Genomic DNA, 21411 nt, shown 5'->3' with positions numbered 1-21411 from the left:
CAAGCCTAAGCTCACCATGCACAATGCCAAGTGTTGGCTGGAGTTGTGTAAAGCTCGACCGCCATTGGACTCTGGAGCAGTGGAGACGCGTTCTCTGGAGGGATGAATCACGCTTCACCATCTGGCTTCACCATATCATAACAATAGCAAGCACCTACATCAGGCATCAGTCCCTTCACAAGATCATAGACCTGAATAGATGTAACTAACGACTTTTAAATATGAGTCACATAAATATTGATCTCTTTAGCCAGCAGTCATGCAAAAAAACGAGAAATGCTTAACTTAAATAAAACCCTCGTCCATAAAGAAGAGTATGTCTTTACTTACAATGATAGGATGTAGAGAGAGCAGCACCCTAAATAAGTAATACAATATTCAAATGTTAAAGGCCCGCCTGTGGAATTGTTTCATCATTACTATGCGGAGGCCTGGGCTTCAGATGCGACCGGAGCTCCAGATATACAATGCCAGGCTGTGGAGCGTATCTGGGCCTGGCGCCCCGGCGGGTGTGAGATCAACGAGGCTGTGGAGTTCTCAGTCGCCCTGCTGAGCACGAGGCACCTCCAGTCCTACCTTGGCTGTTAGCTCGCACAATGCAGGACTAGACCGGCGAGTTGCTGGCCTTTACAGTCCCAACAGAGAGCGCTAAAAGCTGGAGCAGATGTATACTTGTTCTAATTAGTCCACTTAGTGTTCTGTCTGAAACACTTTGGGTAATTGAACATGATTTAATTTACACCTCTCCTCCGCAGACATGACCTAATTCTACTGTACTGTAAGTGTTCAGTTGACGGTGGTTTTATATAGGCTGTCTGGATTTAAAGTGTGCTCAATATGAGATATAATTTGTATAATGAGGTGTGGATAACTATGTGTGTGTATGCTTTGTGTGTGTGTGGTGCGTGTATGGCTTGTGTGTGTGTGTGTGTGTGTGTGTGTGTGTGTGTGTGTGTGTGTGTGTGTGTGTGTGTGTGTGAGTGAGTGTATGTGTGTTTGTGTGTGCCTGTCTCTGTGTGTCATGTACCTGCGCTGGGCCGCTGCGGTGAGCGACACTAGAGATTAATTACAATGTGACGGTGTCTCCTCTGTAGCTGCCTCGGGGATGAAGCTGTGATTTAGATAAATCACATTGTCCACTTCAGGGCTGGAATGAACTGCTGTAGATTTATATGGGCCTGGACTGCAACATGATATGGATGGTTTGGGCTTAAACTTAACATGCAATACTTTCAGCAGTTCCACATATGCAGAAAGAGGGGGAAATGACTTACAACAAACAGTTCATTGGATTAGAGGGTTTGAAACAACGGAATGTTAACACATCACTATTTCCGTGGACACAGCCATCCTTTGTTGACTCTGGTCAGCTCAGAATTGCTACCCGTGGCAGTCAGTGTCGTTTATGATGAGGGAGGACGTTTTTAGTTTTTAACACAAAGGTAGGTGCACACAGGTCGAGAGAGTTTAACTACGGTGTAACCATTAGTCCAACAGTTGCAAACAAGAGTTTCTATTGGACAAATTCAGGTATTTATTTTGCTTCCGTAAAAAAAAATACATTTTTCAACATAATCACCGTAATGAGTACACCCCTGATCACGCGTAAACACAGTTCACTTTCATAGCATCCACGTTGTATTCCTTCTCACCTCTATGCACTCTCCTCCTCTCACCTTTTCCCTTATTTTGTGAACTTCAATGAACAACACATCAGCTGTATGTGATCAGGAGTAAAAACCTTTCCAAGCCAAACCATGTCATAACCGCTACACACAGCCTACAACGTAGTCCCCATATTAACTAAAGTAACATTCCTAATCAAAATAGCTAATAGAACTAATGCGTTAGTAAACCCGCTAAAAATATGCAGTAAAGTTACAGTGTATAGTCACTGTAAGCAGTTTACTAGTTACACCGGCACGCCCCGGTGGAAATAAATTCATCAAACCAAAAGCTTACCTTGACTTGGAAGAGTTCCAGTATTGTGTTGGATAGTCATAGCCAGCTAGCTACCATAGCATCCCTCTATTTGAGCCAGGTGTTTGAGTAGGCTAAATTAACCAACTGCATTTGCTAAGTAAGTAAATTAATTCTCCTTCATTTTTGAAAAATTTATTTGTTCAAAATTGTTCAACTATTCTCTCTCTCTCTGAGTCAACTAGCCACCAAATTTTATGCTCTGTGCTAGCTAGCTGTAGCTTATGCTTTCAGTACTAGATTCATTCTCTGATCCTTTGATTGGGTGGAAAACACGTCAGTTCATTATGCAAGAGCTCTGATAGGCTTCCTCTGGAAGTTGTCATAATTACTGTGTCTATGGAAGGGGGTTTATTGAAGTCAGTGTACTAAGAGGAGGATGGAAGCTAGCTGTCAACCGGCTAAACCATGGTGCTACCCTACAGAGTGCTGGTGAGGCTACTGTAGACCTTAATTGCAAAACAGAGTGTTTTAATCAATTATTTGTTGACATGTGAATATATTTAGTATAGTTTTATCTAAAAAGTAACTTTTTAAATTTTTTAAACATTTTATTTTATTAAATTCACTGAGGAGGATGGTCCTCCCTTTCCTCCTCTGAGGAGCCTCCACTGATTGCTACCTACTAGGAACGCTGGTGTCACGTTCCTGACCTTGTTTTTCCTTTTGTATAGTTGTGTTTAGTGGGTTAGGACGTGAGCTGGGTGGGCAGTCTGTGTTGTTTGTTCTATGTTAAGTGTCAGGTTTAATTGACCTTGTATGGCTCTCAATCAGAGGCAGGTGTTTTACGTTTTCCTCTGATTGAGAACCATATATAGGTAGGTTGTTTCACATTGTTTGTTGTGGGTGGTTGTCTTCTGTGTCTGTGTATGTTGCACCACACGGGACTGTTTCGGTTTGTCGTTCGTGTATGTAGTCTGTTCCTGTTCGTGCGTTCTTCGTATTTTGTAAGTTCTCAAGTCCAGGTCTGTCTACATTGTTTATTTGTTTTGTAGTTTGTTGAAGTGTTTTCGTGTTTCGTCTTTCTTTAATAAACTTCATTATGTCATATAACAACGCTGCGCTTTGGGCCAATCCCTACTCCTCCTCTTCGGACGAAGAGGAGGAGAATGATCGTTACAGAACCACCCACCAAACAAGGATCAAGCAGCGTGAGAGGAACCAGCAGCAGCGGCCAAAAAAACAGGACTCGTGGACTTGGGAGGAAATATTGGACGGAAAAGGACCCTGGGCTCAGACAGGGGAATATGGCCGCTCTTTTGAAGAGAGGGAGGCAGCTAAAGCCCAGGAGTGGTGGTATGAGGAGGCAGCAAGGAGACGTGGCTGGAAACCCGAAAAGAAACCCCAAAAATGTCTTGGGGCGGGGCTAAAAGGGAGTGTGCCGAAGTCAGGTAGGAGACCTGCGCCTACTCCCTGTACTTACCGTGGAGAGCGAGAGTACGGGTAGACACCGTGTTATGCAGTAGAGCGCATGGTGTCTCCTGTACGTGTGCATAGCCCGGTGCGGTACATACCAGCTCCTCGTATCGTCCGGGCCAGATTGAGGATTGAGCCGGATGTCATGAAGCCGGCCCAACGCATCTGGCCACCAGTGCGTGTCCTCGGGCCGGCTTACATGGCACCAGCCTTACGCATGGTGTCCCCGGTTCGCCTACATAGCCCGGTGCGGGTTATTCCACCTCCTCGCACTGGTCGGGTGACGGGGAGCATACAACAAGGTAAGGTTGGGCAGGCTCAGTGCTCAAGGGAGCCAGTACGCCTGCACGGTCCGGTATTTCCGGCGCCACCTCCCCGCTCCAGCCCAGTACCACCAGTGCCTACACCATGCACCAGGCTTCCAGTGCGTCTCCAGAGCCCTGTTCCTCCTCCACGCACTCTCCCTGTGGTGCGTGTCTCCAGCCCAGTGCCTCCAGTTCCGGCACCACGCATCAAGCCTCCTGTGCGTCTCCAGAGCCCTGTACGCACTGTTCCTTCTCCCCGTACTCGCCCTGATGTGCGTGCCCTCAGCCCGGTACCACCAGTGCCGGTACCACGCACCAGGCTTATAGTACGCCTTGAGAGTCCAGTGTGCCCTGTTGTTGTTCCCCGCACTAGCCTGATGGTGCGTGTCCTTAGCCCGGTACCTCCAGTTTCGGTACCACGCAACAGGCCTACAGTGCGTCTCAGCCGGCCAGAGTCTGCCGTCTGCCCAGCGGCGCCTGAACTGCCCGTCTGCCCAATGCCGTCTGAACTGCCCGTCTGCCCAGCGGCGCCTGAACTGCCCGTCTGCCCAGCGGCGCCTGAACTGCTCGTCTGCCCAGCGGCGCCTGAACTGCCCGTCTGCCCAACGCCGTCTGAACTGTCCGTCTGCCAAGCGTCGCATGAACTGCCCGTCTGTACTGAGCCTTCAAAGCCGCCCGTCTGTACTGAGCCTGCAAAGCCGCCCGTCTGCCATGAGCCTTCAGAGCCGTCCGCCAGACAGGAGCCGCTAGAGTCTTCCGCCAGACAGGAGCCGCTAGAGCCTTCCGCCAGACAGGAGCAGCCAAAGCCTTCCGCCAGACAGGATCAGCCAGAGCCTTCCGCCAGACAGGATCAGCCAGAGCCTTCCGCCAGACAGGATCAGCCAGAGCCGTCAGCCAGCCAGGACCAGCCAGAGCCGTCAGCCAGCCATGAGCAGCCAGAGCCGTCAGCCAGCCATGACCAGCCAGAGCCGTCAGCCAGCCATGACCAGCCAGAGCCGTCAGCCAGCCATGACCAGCCAGAGCCGTCAGCCAGTCCGGAGCTGCCGTCCCTCAGTCCGGAGCTGCCGTCCCTCAGTCCGGAGCTGCCCCTCAGTCCGGTGCTGCCCCTTATCCCGTTGCTGCCCTTTATCCCGGTGATGCCCCTTAATTTAGGTGGGTTTAGTTGGAGGGTGGTCATTGGGAGGGGGGTGGATACGGATACGGAAGCGGGGAGTGACTATGGTGGTGTGGGGACAGCGTCCGGAGCCGTAGCCGCCACCGTGGACAGATGCCCACCCAAACCCTCCCCTTGAGGTTGAGTTTTGCGGCCGGAGTCCGCATCTTGGGGGGGGGGGGGGGGGGTAATGTCACGTTCCTGACCTTGTTTTTCCTTTTGTATAGTTGTGTTTAGTGGGTCAGGACGTGAGCTGGGTGGGCAGTCTGTGTTGTTTGTAACGAATGATCGTTACAGCTGGCCAACCTGTAGCATTATTTGCCGATTGTTAAAACGTCTATTAATTGTTGTGTTTAAAACTACAGCTGACAGGTACAACTGTTGAAACAGTACTGCCATAATGACATTATAAATAGTCTTGCTTGCCTGACTCATAGGGATCCACAACAGGAAGAAACTACACGATTATCCTCTTAAATATGTACCTTCCGGGCTGTCAACGACTTTACCAACCAACCAAACAAGTCATCTCTGCAGAGTTGTCCCTGACAGCTCTAAACAAACAGATGGGAAATGGGAATGAGACAGCGATTATAGAGTCGTTAGAACTGAAGTCACAGAGCAACAGAGCCAGAAGCTACAGTGTTAGGATATTAATGGGAATGTTGCACTCACAGGCAGCCTCTGTCAGTGACTTGATCTGTTCTTATAGCCCTGGGCTGTTTGGTAGACTTAACGCAATCCTCCTCCTCATAGATAATAATGGGCAGACTGAGGCACGGTGTTGTTTCCCCCCCCCCCTAGTCTGGGATCCTCAGGATGGGAGCAAAAATATCTGTTCGGGCCACAACTTGTGCACTTTGTTTCTGAATGATCATAGTGATAAAGGTAAAAATGATTGTCTCTGGGAATAATGCATGTTAAAAAAATATCATATTCTCTTCGAATTGTAATTCGTTGGAAAGTACCTAACTATGCTGTAGCTGTGGTTGTCTCTTCCAACAGGTTTTCGAGTGAAAAACTAAACCCGTAAAAAGTTTTGGGAAGTTTCTAGAACAGCCATGATTTGTCATAGTGTCATGAAAGCCGGGACAGCTTGTGTCGACGCACACACTCCATGCGGGTGGTTTATATCATAGCTTCAGTCTAAGCTCCTGCATAGCTACCCGGCACAGCAAAGGAGGTTAGTATCCCCATCCCTACTGTTCTCTGCCTCTAGCTGAACCACTGCTTTTAGCCCAGGACTGCTTCTGTCCTCTCATTTGACAGTGATTAAAAATCTCTCCTCTATACAGTAGAAAAAACTCAGAAGAAGAGACTCTAAGCTTCTCTTCCTCTTCCCACTTCCTCCCACTGCCGCCGCTTCCTCCCCACTTTATGACAGCTGTGACAAAATAACCAGCCCTCTCATTATGTTATATGCAAACAATGATAAAGGGGACTGTATGGAGATGTCATGTTAGACAATCAAGCAGGGGACCTCTGACACGCAGCCACCAGCGTATAATAAAGTGGGCCTGACTGGCGCGTCTCCTCGACAAATGACACCACACTTAATTTGCTGTGCAATGTTCCTGTAATTAGAGTGAATTTGGCACAGGCACGGGGAAAGACAGCTAGATCAAGGTCTTGATGAATTAGGGGTCCACTGTCAAGATCAAATCACATTAATCAAGGTGGCCGTGTGTAGAGACAGGTTTTTCTACCCCCTCTACTTCCCTAGTGCTGTGATAAATAGCCCTGCTGAAGCCAGGCAAACAGTATGTATCACCATCAAATCTACTGAATTGAAATGGAAATGAAGCCAAACACTATTTCCAGAATTCAATTGACGTTTTACTACTATCGTTTTTAAGATAAAGATAAAGTCTTTACTATAGCAAAGGTCAAAAACGTTCTGGTTCAATTTCACTTGTTAAACAACTGAGATGTTGCTACCAAACCAATCATGGCCACTGCTAACCAAGCTAATCATCCAACGGACTGCACAGTAACCTGAAAGTTGAATGAATGTAACCATCATAGAACCAATTACTATACTGTATTGGAGACCTCTGTACTGTGTGAGAGTGTAATGATGTTGTTTTCTTGGGACCAAACAGATTAGGACCACTATAACACAGTAATGAATGTAGAGGACTGTTGTAGGTAGAGGGGGAAAGGTTGTGTGTGTGTGTGTGTGTGTGTGTGTGTGTGTGTGTGTGTGTGTGTGTGTGTGTGTGTGTGTGTGTGTGTGTGTGTGTGTGTGTGTGTGTGTGTGTGTCATGTCATTTGTGATGGATCCAGCACTGTATAGCTAACTAATGGAAAGAGGGATGTATATTGGCTGGCCACAGGCTAGTAGGTTGATACTTGGCAAAAAGCAAAGCTGTCCCCCATAATCATCAACTGTTTGAGGAAATGAGGTATGTGAGGAAAAATGGTAACATTCTGTATTAACTGACATTGGATAGTAATTTGAACTTTTTAAAGATAATAATATTTCATCTGTGATATTAAATCTGAGCAACACTTTTGCTCTCATCCTTCAAAGGGAAGGTTGCCCTGTAAATGTTTTAGCCGTTGGCTAAAACAAGGCTATCTAATAGCTAATTGCTATGTGTTAGTGTAAACAGCTTGTGTATACAGTAGAAACCAGCCTGAACAAGACTTACCCATGCATGGCATGTAGGGTGTGTGGTTCATAGAGGTATCTTCCCTCGTGGTGACGCATGTCAATCGGGATGGGCGTGTGGAACGTCGGGAATACGTGGTGAGGGGCTGCAGAACAGAGAAGAAGAGGGCGAGACGGAGAGAAAAATAAGAACTGGGCTTAAAAATAAGAGCTGGGCTTTTCAAAAGCTACGTTTCAAAGGCAAAACGGGGCTACAATAAAGCAACGTGAATTTCAGTGCAAGCTGTGCAGTTTCGCCTAAAATATTGGCACTGTCACACAAGGGGAGTGGAATAAATAAACAATCAAAGTCATCCTAAGAAATCCTACATCTTGAACATAAAAGATCTCCAACTGGGCTTTTGACAAAGACCTGCAGCTAGTCAGTCTTTGAACTAAGGGGGATGATGGACTGCATCAAGGAGAACTGGAGCCCCGACGCAAACCGGGCCTGACAGCATTGGGAATCGGCTTCTTCTTCTAGCCCCCTGCAACAACACTACCCATCCAAACAGTAACAGCACAGCCCTCGTCAGACGTCTGAGCAGGTGGTAGACAGTAGACACTGTAGACAGCACTGACAGGGTAGTATACTGTACCCAGCTACTCACTCAGTCCCACTCTAGTCTAGTCGAATCAAATTCCCGAAATGCCACAGTATTATTTAGCTGTGAGAGAAATCATTATTCAGGGTTATACAGGATTACAGGCTCAGAGTCAGAGCCCAATGAAACACACATTAAATCCATTCTAGTTTAATTTACTTAAGATATATTAGTACGGGCCTCCCGGGTGGCGCAGTGGTCTAGGGCACTGCATCGCAGTGCTAGCTGCGCCACCAGAGTCTCTGGGTTCGCGCCCAGGCTCTGTCGCAGCCGGCCGCGACCGGGATGTCCGTGGGGCGACGCACAATTGGCCTAGCGTCGTCCGGGTTAGGGAGGGTTTGGCCGGTAGGGATATCCTTGTCTCATCGCGCTCCAGCGACTCCTGTGGCGGGCCGGGCGCAGTGCGCGCTAACCAAGGGGGCCAGGTGCACGGTGTTTCCTCCGACACATTGGTGCGGCTGGCTTCCGGGTTGGAGGCGCGCTGTGTTAAAGAAGCAGTGCGGCTTGGTTGGATTGTGCTTCGGAGGACGCGTAGCTTTCGACCTTCGTCTCTCCTGAGCCCGTACGGGAGTTGTAGCGATGAGACAAGATTGTAATTACTAGCGATTGGATACTACGAAAATTGGGGAGAAAAGGGGATAAAAAAAAGAAAAGAAAAAAAAGATATATTAGTACATTTACAAAATATAGTAAATGCTTTGTAATTGAAGCCCCTTTCTCAGCAAGGCTGTTGGTAGAGACCTGATGCGCTAACTTTTGTGTAAGACACGCATATCATTTTAAGGTACTTTTCAATGGCATGTTACTGTATTAGGGTTAGCATGAAACGGGAATGCTTTAAAAACAGCTTTACAGTCTCTTAACCAAAACCAGACCCAGGGACACAGGAATTGTGTTATTTATGCCCGGAAACACAAGAGAGCACAGCTGGCCACGCATGGAAAATTGGAAAAAAAACAAGAAATTAAATGTAGCTTTTATGAGGCTTAATTCATTTTTTATAAAACATTTTGATGTAAGGCATTTCAAGACAAATTTGAGGGCCCCAAAGCAGACGGTCAAGGAGAAGGCCGGTCTCCAACTGGGAACTCCCCCCCCCCATACTGAGGCACCGGTCGGTCCAGGATCCAAACCAACAGGAGGCATCCCTCTGCAGGCCGCACCCCACAGCAGCTGGTCCTAATTTATGTTTTACAAGAAACTCCCTGGCTGAGATTCTCCATCCAGAACCTGTTGAAGTGAACGCTACGCTGCGTCAACTGCAACAGCATTGCTGTGTTTCACAGCAGCGATTTCGAAAGCAACCCTCGATGACTCTGGCCTGAGGGTGATCAAATGGAATTCAGTGAGGAGTTTAGAAGCTAAAGTCCCCCTCTGTCTCTCTCCTGACCACACCTCTTTAATGGAGAGGGTGCTGGGCAGGCAGGTCACTCCCGAGGAGCTGAACAAGTTCTTTGTATAGTGAGGGCAGAGTTTGTATAAGCTAAGGACCAAGAGGTCAGAGGGCAATGTGGGCGGAGAGGAGCCAGGCCAAACGTCTTATACTAGCATTCACAGAGAAGACCTCTGGTAATCTGGGCTGAAATAGGAGCTTTTCTGTCCACCCACCACCACAGAGTGGTTTCTGTAGCGACCACAACTGTTGGCCTTTTTGAAAAGGCTTCGTTGTAGTGGAGCTTCCCATTTTTGGGAAGACTTGGAGCTCTTTCTAAACATCCCTGTATGAAAGCCGGCGAGAGGGGACCTGCTTTACATCACAACCAGCATTAAAGTACCTCGGACAAACAAACAGTGAGAAGTCAAACCGCTAGGCAGCAGTAGTAAAGGTCACGGGATATGTGTCACGAAGACCGTTTCCTTGTTTGCAAATACAGAAGTTACAGAGTTGCACATTTCACTTGACAGGTCATAGATACTGGGCAGCGTCCCATCGAGTCAGAAGGGACTGTTTATAAAGTGCTGAAAGGACAGGGCTGTTGGAAGACTGTTTCTATTTTAGCGTTGCTAGAGGGATCAGACTAGGAAGCAGGAGAGGAGCTTAGAGAAGCGTGAGGAGGCAGGAAGCGCTGGCTATTTCTGGCTCACAGCCATCCACCACCGACAGGGCTGTATACAATGAGGAGAAGAAGAGGAGAAGAATGGTGCATCATTCATAAACAGTCCCAGCTTCGTTATTTAGTTCCCCCTCCTTTTAGTAACATCCCACACCACGGAAAGAGAATACTCCGATTGCCAGACTGAGATCCAACCTTATCAAGGCTCCACTTCACACAACACCCTTAATCAGCTGATATACAGTCTTTTCCGTAAAACAGTCACTCGTTTTCGGGTGTTATTTTCAGAGCTCAAAAAAAAATAATTCCCCCTTTTGTTTGAGATGAACAAGGACCTTGTTTTAATTCGCAGATCTAATGGGCCTCCATTCAGCCGGTACCTACACCCTTCACTGAGGTGTAATCCCACCCGCCCCCTGTAAAGTGTTCCAGTGGGGTAAAATGAATGTTAGCAGGGTAGCACTCTGACAGCCGCGGCAGCGCCATATTTAATTCATTGTATGTGAATTATGTCCCTCATTCAACCAGGTACACAATCTTCCTTGGCTTTTCTCGACAGCCTCCTTTTTTATCACCGGGCTCAGTCGTACAGATAATAAACTTCTGGTTTAAGGTAATTACTTAATCGGGACAAACCTGTGTGTTAAGCAGCGCTATTAGGCGGCGGGGTGATAAATCAGAGCTGTAGCGACGGTGTGATGCTGCTGGGTGATTACATCCACGGTCTAATCAGTCTCTGGGAGACCCTTGCGGTCGTTAAGTACCTAAATTACACAAACAGCATGCTAACAACACGGTGCTTGTCGCGGGGCCGTGGTGGAGGACAGAGGCGGCCCGTCGGGATGTTTGTTAATGCCAGCCAGGCAGCCACCAGCACGACGCAGCATGCTCACCTTCTGCACAGTGATGCATGGAGGTTATTGGTAGGTGGCTCAGGACCTAGCTGACGAATTCTGATACCTTCCCCCTCCAATCCCTGTCCCGCAGCTCATGGTGGGGTACCGTAAATATTACACTGAAGTTAACAATTCAAGTTGACCAGTAACAGGAAGGACGGTGGAGCTTTTGGTGTGGAGCTTTTGGTGTGGAGCTTTTGGTGTGGAGCTTTTGGTGTGGAGCTTTTGGTGTAATTCTTTATAATCACATTTGTATTTTCAAAGCTTTTAAATTGAGAGGCTACTGAGAGCTATTCCGAAAGCCAATCTGAAAATCTAAAGCCGCTTGTTCCCCTGCCATCTCCCAGAGTGCCGTGCAGCACGAGGCCCTGTGTGTAGCAGCAGTTGGCATGGGGTTTTGTAGTTAGGACCCCAGGCAGATTGTACTGGAGGTATTTCCTGTCTGAGTGAGGCTAATTTCCCCTGTCATTCTGCTAGTAAGACAGAAAAGCTTTTCATTTCACTGCTGAGGTCTCTCCTCCCAGGATATCCATTAATCCCAGTGAGCCCATTACGCCATCCAGATCTGGGATCAGTTTGGACCTGAAACAAGAGGGATGTTATTTTTGCCTGTATAACAGAAAAGCAATAGGACTGTCAACACCTGATGAAAGTATATTCTGACTTAAAGACAGACACAGAAAGGATTCCACTCCGTATAATTGTGGGAATGTCCCTGAGTGGATCTCTGTGTGAAATAGCATGAAGAGTTGGAACGTTTTTTTAAAAAAGATAGTTTTTTCACCATCAAATGTGTTTAGTCCTCCAGGCCAGTCCAGTTCAGGCAATGCAATGTACAGTATGGTCCCATTAGAACCCAGTGTTTCTGCATGTGTGTGTGTGTGTGTGTGTGTGTGTGTGTGTGTGTGTGTATGTGTGGAAGGGTGTGTGTGTGACTATGAGAAAGTGAGAGGGCCTGCTGCGGTGCTCCACCAGATGTAAAAACAAATGTTATCACCCAAAGACTAATAGATGTGAGGGCCTAAGCACCGGGACATTCCAACACTGCTTCCCCCATGGGGGGATTGGACCCAGTCAGTGAATCAGGTGAACACATGCAGCCTCCTGAACTCTCCAGAGCGCTCGCCTTTTGTTCTCCCCCGCTGCGTGTGAACAATAGACCTGTCTGGGTGATAGAATAAACCCTGCTCAGGGTTGGTCAATCCCCCAACTGGTCCACTGAGTTGACTGGCTCAGGACGCCCATGCTGCCTCTTCTGCCTGCCTCAGGGCTCTCTCAGGGCTACGCTACATACAACGTCCCCCCGAGTGGTGAAGTCTTTTGTTGACATGTGAGAAATGTAATAGCAGGCATCCGTAAGGGATGGAATTAGTGACTAATATGTACGCTTGTGGAATTAAAATAGCAGCTTGCAGTCACTTTCATGTGTGATTGATTCTAGCGGGCTTATACAAAGTAATCCGAGTCTTATGTTTAAAAACAGGCGACTAGGTCAGGTAAAAAAACATTACTGATGTGTTTTGTCATACTTATGAACAACTGTCAATGTGAGTTTCCATTGTGAAAGATCAATATCCTCCGTTCTCACAGTAAAGTCACTTTTTCGGAATAGGTGTGTTGAGTGTGGCCACATCATGGTGTGGGTGTTGGGAGCCGCTTCGCTCCGTCGTGTTTAGGTGACCCAGTCCTGGCTACTCTTTGTTTCCTGTCCCTCCTCGACCCCTCAACCACTCCCTCCCCTATTATCCCCTCCCGTAATTCACCCCCAACCATTATGAATGGTGCATTAACTTGGCCTACACTTTTAATGAGCCTGTTTTGGTTTGCACCCACTCAACCACCCTACGCAGTCACACAAAGAGGGCTATTTTTCTGGTGACAAAACATCACCATGGTGGAGAACTCCTGTCCCACACACAGGGCAGAAAGACACACAGAGGCCGGTCAGATAGATCCACTGCTGCAGACTATGGAGAAGACAGACAGTGATCTGCTGAGGGGATGGGAGTCAGTTAGTTACAGCAGCAACGCTCCTCTGTTTTACCACGTTGTGTTTGAAACAGCTGTGGAGCATTATTGTTGTGCCGCCTGCCTGCCTGTCTGCTGGCGTTTTGAATGTCAGGTGTGCTTTGCTTTATGGTGTTTTCGGTCAATTGAAACAGAACCCCGGGCATGTTTCCGTGACGAACACTTCAGAGGGGGAATATGACTCAAGCATGAGTCACTCACACAACAGCTTTAAAGGCCCACTCTGTGGTAGAACACCGCTAGAAGACTGCATTACTGAACACTACAGTAACTCTATGCACTGTGGCTGAAGGACTAAATCGTCTTTTCAATTGAAAAGCAATGACTTAATACGATCAATCAGTCAAGTTACCATCCTTATTCTAGGACACAACTGCATTTCTTAAGCCATATGTTTTTCACCAGAGCTTGCATTTTTTTTTTTGCTAGTCTCTAAAACTAAATAAAGCTCAGACACCAGATAGAGGAAAGGTAAAAAAAACAAGCGTTAGCCATCTTGAGACAAAGCATATACCCTCAAATAACCACTCCTCTTAAATCACAATACTCTGTGGCATTGTGCAGACCTGCTGGAGTTGGGCCATTTCCTGTGTCGTGGGGACGGGCCTGTCCGTCATGTTGTCAGACTACAAAGTGAGAGGAATGTTCTTGGAATGCTGACTCACACAAGTTCTGTCCCTGCACTGTGCTCTGTGGGGCGCCGGCCGGGTCCCAGAGGCCCCTAGTGTGCATGGCAGGTACAGATACCGATCTGTGGCCCTGACCCCTCTGACTCTCTGCGTTCCCAGATCACCCTATAGCGCAACTCCCGCTGGTACCCCCGGGACGGGGCGCGTGATGCCCAAATAATTTGATTACGGTCCAGAGATCAGCTGGCTGCCCCTCCTAGATCTCCGCCCGGTGCTGTCCTCTGCTCTCCCCTCAGCAGAAGAACATCACACAAGTTTACAATTAGAAGGTATGAACGTAACTGAACATAGAATGGAAACTTCCCAAGTTCATAACAACGACCTTGATAAGGAACAGGAGAATAAAGAGAGTTAATGCCCTCGCGGAACGTTTTCAAACAAACAGCACAGAGTAAAGACAATAAACACACAATGTTAATGAGAAACAAAACTCTGTTAAAAACATGAAGACCCTAAACGTACTATTTTATTGGCACTAAAAAGAGGTTCGCCTGCACCACACGTCAGCTGTTGTTATCACAACAGTTAATGAGGAACGGCTGTTGTTTCATTTAAAGATGACCAATGCCAAAACATTTTCTACTCAAGTATTTTATCCCTAACGTGAAAAGCACCACAAAAGAGTTTGCATGAACATGAAAAAAAACACAATACAGCCAGGCTTTTTATGGAGAGATGACGGCAGGAGTCTGTGAAGCCTGTAGCCTCACACGCCTGTGAATCCCAGACCAGTGTTTCTGACTAGGACCAAATATCACTCCCCTGACCCTGCTCCTCCACTGCCTTTCTTTCACCCCCCTTTCTTTCGACGTTGCGACGGGAGCCTGCTCCATTTTTGCTCCAGCTCTGCCTGTGTCGCGCTCACTGCTGTCGCTCCCCACTTCCGCACTAAGCAGCAGGCCAGGCCACACATTGCAACAGCCAACAGAGCTCAGCCAGGAGGATATCTCCACTCTAGTCTCAGACCCCTGGCCAAGAACTTCAGTCACATCCCTTGACATGTTCTGTAGTCTGGCTGCAGTAGCAGCTGCTTGTCTCTGTGCGTCAGTAAGCTACATCCCACCTAGCTTTCCTTTGGTCACACACACTAGACTATTCAAAACCCCTTTAAAGCTCTGGCAAATATTGTTGAACAAGCCCTGTGCACACTTGCAACAATACGCCCGTCGTCGGCTGATGGGCCTGGATGAGGCTGGGGCCAGTCTTTTATTAAGACTGCTGCAGTGACTTGACTCCACCACCCTCTCCAGCCAACCCTCTCTCTCTCTCCCTCTCTTACACATCCCCAATAGGACACCCCTGACCCCCGTAATTCAGGGGCTGAATACCAATGGCAGGGGCACAAAAACCCAGGCAAATAGAGCAGTGTGTAATGATAAAGTGCTTAGTCTGTGAAAGTCGCTGCCCACACAAAGAGAGAAGAGTACACAGTCAAACACGGAACTCAAACCTCTAACATCTAACCGAGTATAAGATTAACAGAGATCTCAACAACTCACAATCAGATAAGGGATATTTTAACAAGGAATACAATCAGTGGAAAAATCACAGTTTTGAATTGTTGTTTTATTAAGCAGTCGACTAAAGCAGCGGTAGGCAACCTTGTTCCTGAAGTGTTGTGGGTACTGCAGGCTTTTGTTTCAACTACGCATCACACCTGACCAACTGAGCTAATTGATCAGTTCAGTGATTGCCTAAATTCAACACACCTGGTCTGGTCGGTTAAATCAACACACCTGGTCTGTTAAATCAAAAACATGAAGTGCCGCAGGGTTGCCTAACCCTGAACTAAAGGGTAATGCTTTGAGATCACGAGGCAAACAACACAATGACCATCCATTGCCCACGAGACAAGCTATACAGTATGATAGACTGTGTCATTGTGTGGTCATTAAAGTGAGACATTGTTGAAAACCTCTTCCTTCAGTAATTATAATTAGACCATGTATCCATGACTTGTGAAATTCCTTCATTAGAAAAGGATAAATGAACAACGTGATTTGTGACCTTATTCTAGTCTGGGCCTGCTTAGCTAGTTAATTAGTGTGTAGACGCTCAAGCATCGGGTGGAAGACGAAGCATGTTACACCAACAATTCGTTTACAGAAGGACCATTGGCCTACTGAGAGCATCAGAGACAGTAACAACAAACACTACACTCATTTCATCCATTTGTCGTATACCTCAATTAACATACATACTTACAGAAAGAACATTAACGACATGTATAATCCAATAGTCAAATAAAAGACACTTAGAATTTTGCTGCTCGGGCTTTAACCTTTCACTGCAGTGGGCTGAATCAGGATCAGAGTGTTTCTTGGTAGTCTTAAACAAATCTACTTTGAAACAGAAGTATACACCTCACACACATGGTTATGGGCTTAAACAAAGAAGACACTTGTACCATGTCAGATATAGAGTTGAGTTTGCATCCCAATAGTATACTTTATATACATCACAGAAGGCTGAAATATAACAAAACGGTTTGACATAGGAACACTGGATTTTCGTTCTTTAAACAGAAAAATCTTTATAATTATGAAATTATGAAAAATATGAATAACATTCTACCCATGAGGCCAAAGAGGGCGCTTTTGGTCATTGACTGCAGGAAAGGGCCACAACGGAGTAACCTCATCCAAGTTTTCCAAATAACACTATAATCTCGAGCTGCACTCTCAAAAGAAAGAACATAACAGTGAAGGTTTTTACCAACTGAGACCCTGATTGTGAATTGTCCTTAGACTCAGTTACTATCAATCTTACCAATCTTACCAATCTTACCAAGCCTGGGTACTAGGCTCTCATAATTACATGGCGTAGAGCTCAGTGATTCCAGTATAATTTGAGAGAGGAATGGGCATGGGTCCTGCTGGGGTGGAGAGCGAGGCTCCCTAAACCCTGCTTGCTGCATCCCACCTGTGTGTGTGTGTGTGTGTGTGTGTGTGTGTGTGTGTGTGTGTGTGTGTGTGTGTGTGTGTGTGTGTGTGTGTGTGTGTGTGTGTGTGTGTGTGTGCGTGTGTGTGCGTGTGTGTGCGCGTGTGTGTGCGTGCGTGCGTGTGTGCGTGCGTGTGTGCGTGCGTGCGTGCCTGCGTGTGCATGACTATGGGGCCAAAGCAGAGAGAGTGCTGCTGTGCGGGACCATCAGTTCTGCTCTGGTTACACTCCAGACGCTGGGTCGGCTCTGTACAACTACAACCTCCAACCACTACAAGGTAATAGAGCTGACAGGTTGTCAGCTATGATTGAGTTTTGCCTTCAATGAGAAATGTGTCATGACACCCACAGCACAGAGACGAGTTTTTCCAAAATGTGTTCCCGCTGTGTTTTTAGTTGAGTTCCAACCACATGGGGTAGAGATAATATTTAAATGAAAAAGCTAGCCTATGAAGTAAGTTAAATCAGACAGATTTTGTTGGTCAAATTATTTTGTTAAATATGCGTATCGGTAAATGATCTTAAACTCAAGCCAATGTAGAAAAGGTCCATCCATCCCTCCCCTGTTTTTAGCACGTTGTTCAGTGAAATCTGCAGGACTGCTAGCCAAGTCATTAGCTAGTGAAAACAGATCAATCTCTCACTATTTAGTCTCCTTTCACCTTCTGACTTTCTACATCCCCCACTTCACCGCCGTCAATGGAAACCCTTTGTGCGACTCAGATGGCACCCTACTACCCTATGGTCCCTGGTCAAAAGTAGTGCACTAAATAGGGAAAATGCTGCCTTTTGGGATGCCCCTCTGCCTCGGTTTGCCCTCCCTGCCTCTTCACTCAAGGGCCACTGAGTATTTAGATTTTCTCCATGTCTGTTCTGTTCTCATTGGAATCTCCTTCCCCTTCCCCTTCCCTTCTCGTCCCAGGCCTTTTTTTTAGGCAGGCAGACTGATGATGGGGGATCAGGAGAAGTGGCAGTGATGGGAGGAGGAGAGGAGAGGGAGAGGGAGAGGGAGAGAGAGAAACCCCCATTTGGGGGAAGTACAAAGGGTCTCATTGAGAGGCAGGTCTTTCGTCAACCCTGAGGGGAAGAGACGTTCATTACTGGAGGGGAATACGGTCACCTTCGTTGGGCCTAGTTTTGTCAGTTCCACTGGAGGTTGGTGGGACTTCCCAGCTCTACTGGGGTCTAGCTGTAATTTTGGAGACTGACTGACTTGAAGTTCCAATACTTGCAAGGGTGTTCCTGTTCTGTGTTTTATGGACTATAGCTCGATTGATTAACTCAACTATTTGATGATTGCTTTCGCATTATCAGTGTACATTATACACGCATGTGAGAGCGTTGAATTGTATTGAATTGTATGCTCAATAAATGTATAGTAAATATGCATTTGGATTTGGTCTGGATTCCTACTCCAACTACTCCTTTTAGAGTCTTTTTAAATCTCTCTGGTTCTTTCAGAGAGAGAATACGGCTTGCTAATAGGGGCCCATTGACTTCACTGTGCTTATGAGGGAAAATACGGCTCAATCAGGGAATTTAACCACCTGCACTTGTTTATAGTCATTAGCAGTTGGCCATGGGCCACTGGTGATGTGTGGACTGGACGTGTTATAGGTTTTACAGTAAAACAATACAAAAATACGAGACCGTTTGTTGGAACACCTAAGGTTTCACAGTTTAATATTTTATTTCAAATCCATAAATGTACCGTAACCTGGTATTTTTTTGTAATGATTCATAATTAGCGGACAAATACACTGCTGTGGTGTTTTATCCTCGTTTGAGCTTTGAGTTGCGTATTAAACTCTTGACAGTCTTAACGAGATGATATTGCTTCATCTCCAGCTGTTTGTCTCCGTAGTTACAAGGCAATTAGTCCGCCTTCTCTTATTTCAAATCCCTTTAAGCAGTGTGATAACAATTCAACTTTATTGCACTACTACTAAAGCAGTTAAATATTGCAACTGAAACACAAAAGGGGACAAATTATTATTATTTTGTATAAAAAAGGTCCCCCCACATTTCTTTGCTACAATATTTATTTTCCTATGAATGGTAATGCCTCAAAAAAGGAGTTTGAGGGAACTGAAGTGGCTAGGAGTTGATGATAAATGTCCCACCAATATCCCACCTCATAGCTCATATTTTCCTTTTTGATAACATTACAAAGACAAATTGCCTCATAGAAGCTACATTTTCCTCACTGTATGGGGCTGAATACGCATGGGAAACGCTGGTGTTACCACTAACCAGTCTTAAATCCAAACAAAATCACATGTCATTATGATGGACAACTGAAGCAGGAGGCCTGAATAGATGTGAGAGGGTCTCATTGTTGATCCAAACGGAACCCCCTCCGACTTGCCACCCTGCTCCACACCCACCCATCCAGTCTCCCGTGTCTCTCTCTCTGCCTCTCTGCTTCAGCCCACAGATTTCTCATGTCCTGCCGCCACCTTCCTTCTATTTCCCTCCTCCTTCTCTCTCTCTTTTGTCAGATGGAGTTAGGAACGGGCCCATGCTGGAATGGGCAATATTTCCGCATCAACTCTTTGGGCCTTTATTATCATTGCCTAAATGAATAAGCATTTCTTATTTGTTCATTTTCATTTTAGAAAAATAATTGGGGGATTTAATCAACGACTTGGCTCAAGCCACAAGCTATTCAAAGTACCTAGTTATCAAGTGAATTGAAACTATTTCAGGTCCAATTAACAAAATGGAGGGATCCCTAATTCATTACTTGCATTAATGTGATACATGTCTCTATTTATGTTTACTCATGAAGGACTTCCTCCCCTCCCTGTACTGTATAAACCTCAATGTTTGTAGGGTGCATGAAGGTGTAAACGGATCTACTCCACACTTAGCATTGTCAGACTGATCCTACCAGCACCACCAGGAAGAATGATGTGGGAGGACGGGAGCTTGTTTTGGGGGTTTGGCACAGCCGTGACGGCCCTCACAGAGCCAAGACGCCTGGGAGTCTCCTCTACTCGTCTCCCCCAGCAGGGTGAGGCTTGCCTGACTGACTAATGGAGGGAGGGAGGGTTCACCTGGAGCCCAGCGACAACTGGCTGCCAGCCAGACTACTCTTGGCAGGGTAATGTCTACACAACACAACACGATCGAGTGAAGAAAAACAGAGGGAGAGAGAAACACAAAAGCAATATTACACCACAACACAAATACTCTGATGGTGTCTCGCACGGCCCAGTCAGGACTCACCCAAGGCTGTCCTCTCGTCTCCTCCTCTCCTCCCTCCCTCTCACTCGCTTCTTCTTCTCCTCCCCTTTACCCGTTTATCATCCCCTCATCATGCAAATGAGCACTGTGTGCAGCAGGGCGAGCGTGCGCGCGCACACGACGAAAGCGCCTGAAAACACAGACTGTTGCTGCAGCCACAGTGATTTGCAATGCTCAATAACTCTTGGTGTGTTCTTTTTTGGATGGGTGAGTATCACAGATCAGTACCACATGAGTACATCTGCTGTCCTGTTGCCTGGTGCTCCAGTCCTGACCCTAACAGTTAACTACTGAACATGCGGAGCGTGTTGAGAGAGGCTGAGAGAGGTAACTGACCCAGCCCACTGCAGTGAAGATTCCATGTTCCAGATAAACACACAGCGCCATGGTAAAGTGAACCTCAGTTTACCGTATGAGGTTACGAGCTAATCGGACACACACGCGTGTTGTGTTTTAATTCTGCAGAGGGCAGATGTGTCTAAGCTGAGGTCCGTTATGAGAACTTTAGTCAGTCTGGTTTGAGCCCAGATGACCCGTGTGCCCCTCGCTAGGGTCCCACGCCCTGATCTGTTTACACAAGGAGTGCACCACGCTAGCCGGCCCGGTCCAGTGTATGTGTGTGAGTGTGTGTGTGTCTGTGTGTATGTATCGTCTCCCCTCCCCTGTATCTGTTTATTATGGTTTGGGTAATCCACAAGCCCTGTGGCTACACTGTCAGACAGTAAGCTAACAGTGGCAGCCTGGGGCTGGGCTGGGCTGAGGAGTAATTTGAACATAGAAGAACACAACACACGGCAGGGAAAGCAGCGCTGAATCAGAACCTGCTGGGAATGGTATGCCGCTTCTTGAAGAGGAAGGGAAAAAAGAAGTGGGGGAGTTAGACTCTTAATTCCCTGAAGCATCCACATATCGCTCTCTAAACCTCTCTCAACCTCTCTCAACCTCTCTAAACCTCTCGCAACCTCTCTAAACCTCTCTAAACCCCTCTCAACCTCTCTAAACCCCTCTCAAACTCTCTCAACCTCTCTAAACCTCTCTCAACCACTCTAATTCTCTCTCAACCTCTCTCACCTCTCTAAACCTCTCAACCTCTCCCAAATCTCTCTCAACTTCTCCCAACCTCTCTCAAACTCTCCCAAACTCTCTTCCAACACTTGTAAATCTCCAGGAATGTAGCATGTTGTTTTTGGTGCTCAGTGCATGCTAACTCAGTCTAATGGATTTGAGAGATTCATGTCTCTCGACGTTGTTGCCCAAAGCTCACTATTACATTAGACTTTGAACTTGGAATAGAAGTACACCAATGGGACAAGTATTGTTTGATACCCTTTATTACAGGGACTGTTTAGAAGGTCTAGAAATCTCCTCTTGATTCAGAGTGATAAACCGGAAAACCAAGCCTTCAGCTAACAATACCTAGATTGATAGTTTACTATAGTCACC

At 46.8% G+C, this 21411-nt stretch overlaps 1 protein-coding gene across 1 annotated transcript in view; it reads right to left on the bottom strand.

The window, feature by feature from the left end:
• LOC129859587 (zinc finger protein GLI2-like) overlaps positions 1-21411 on the bottom strand; it is an 80528-nt gene that overhangs the window by 38104 nt on the left and 21013 nt on the right. The window contains exon 3 of the mRNA XM_055929526.1: positions 7509-7614. Within this exon, the coding sequence (XP_055785501.1) occupies positions 7509-7614 (106 nt within the window). The remainder of the gene's footprint in view (positions 1-7508; positions 7615-21411) is intronic.

The sequence above is a fragment of the Salvelinus fontinalis genome, chromosome 7 (assembly GCF_029448725.1).
Source record: "Salvelinus fontinalis isolate EN_2023a chromosome 7, ASM2944872v1, whole genome shotgun sequence".
NCBI classification, from domain to species: domain Eukaryota; kingdom Metazoa; phylum Chordata; class Actinopteri; order Salmoniformes; family Salmonidae; genus Salvelinus; species Salvelinus fontinalis.
This window is presented reverse-complemented; position numbering and strand designations above follow the sequence as displayed.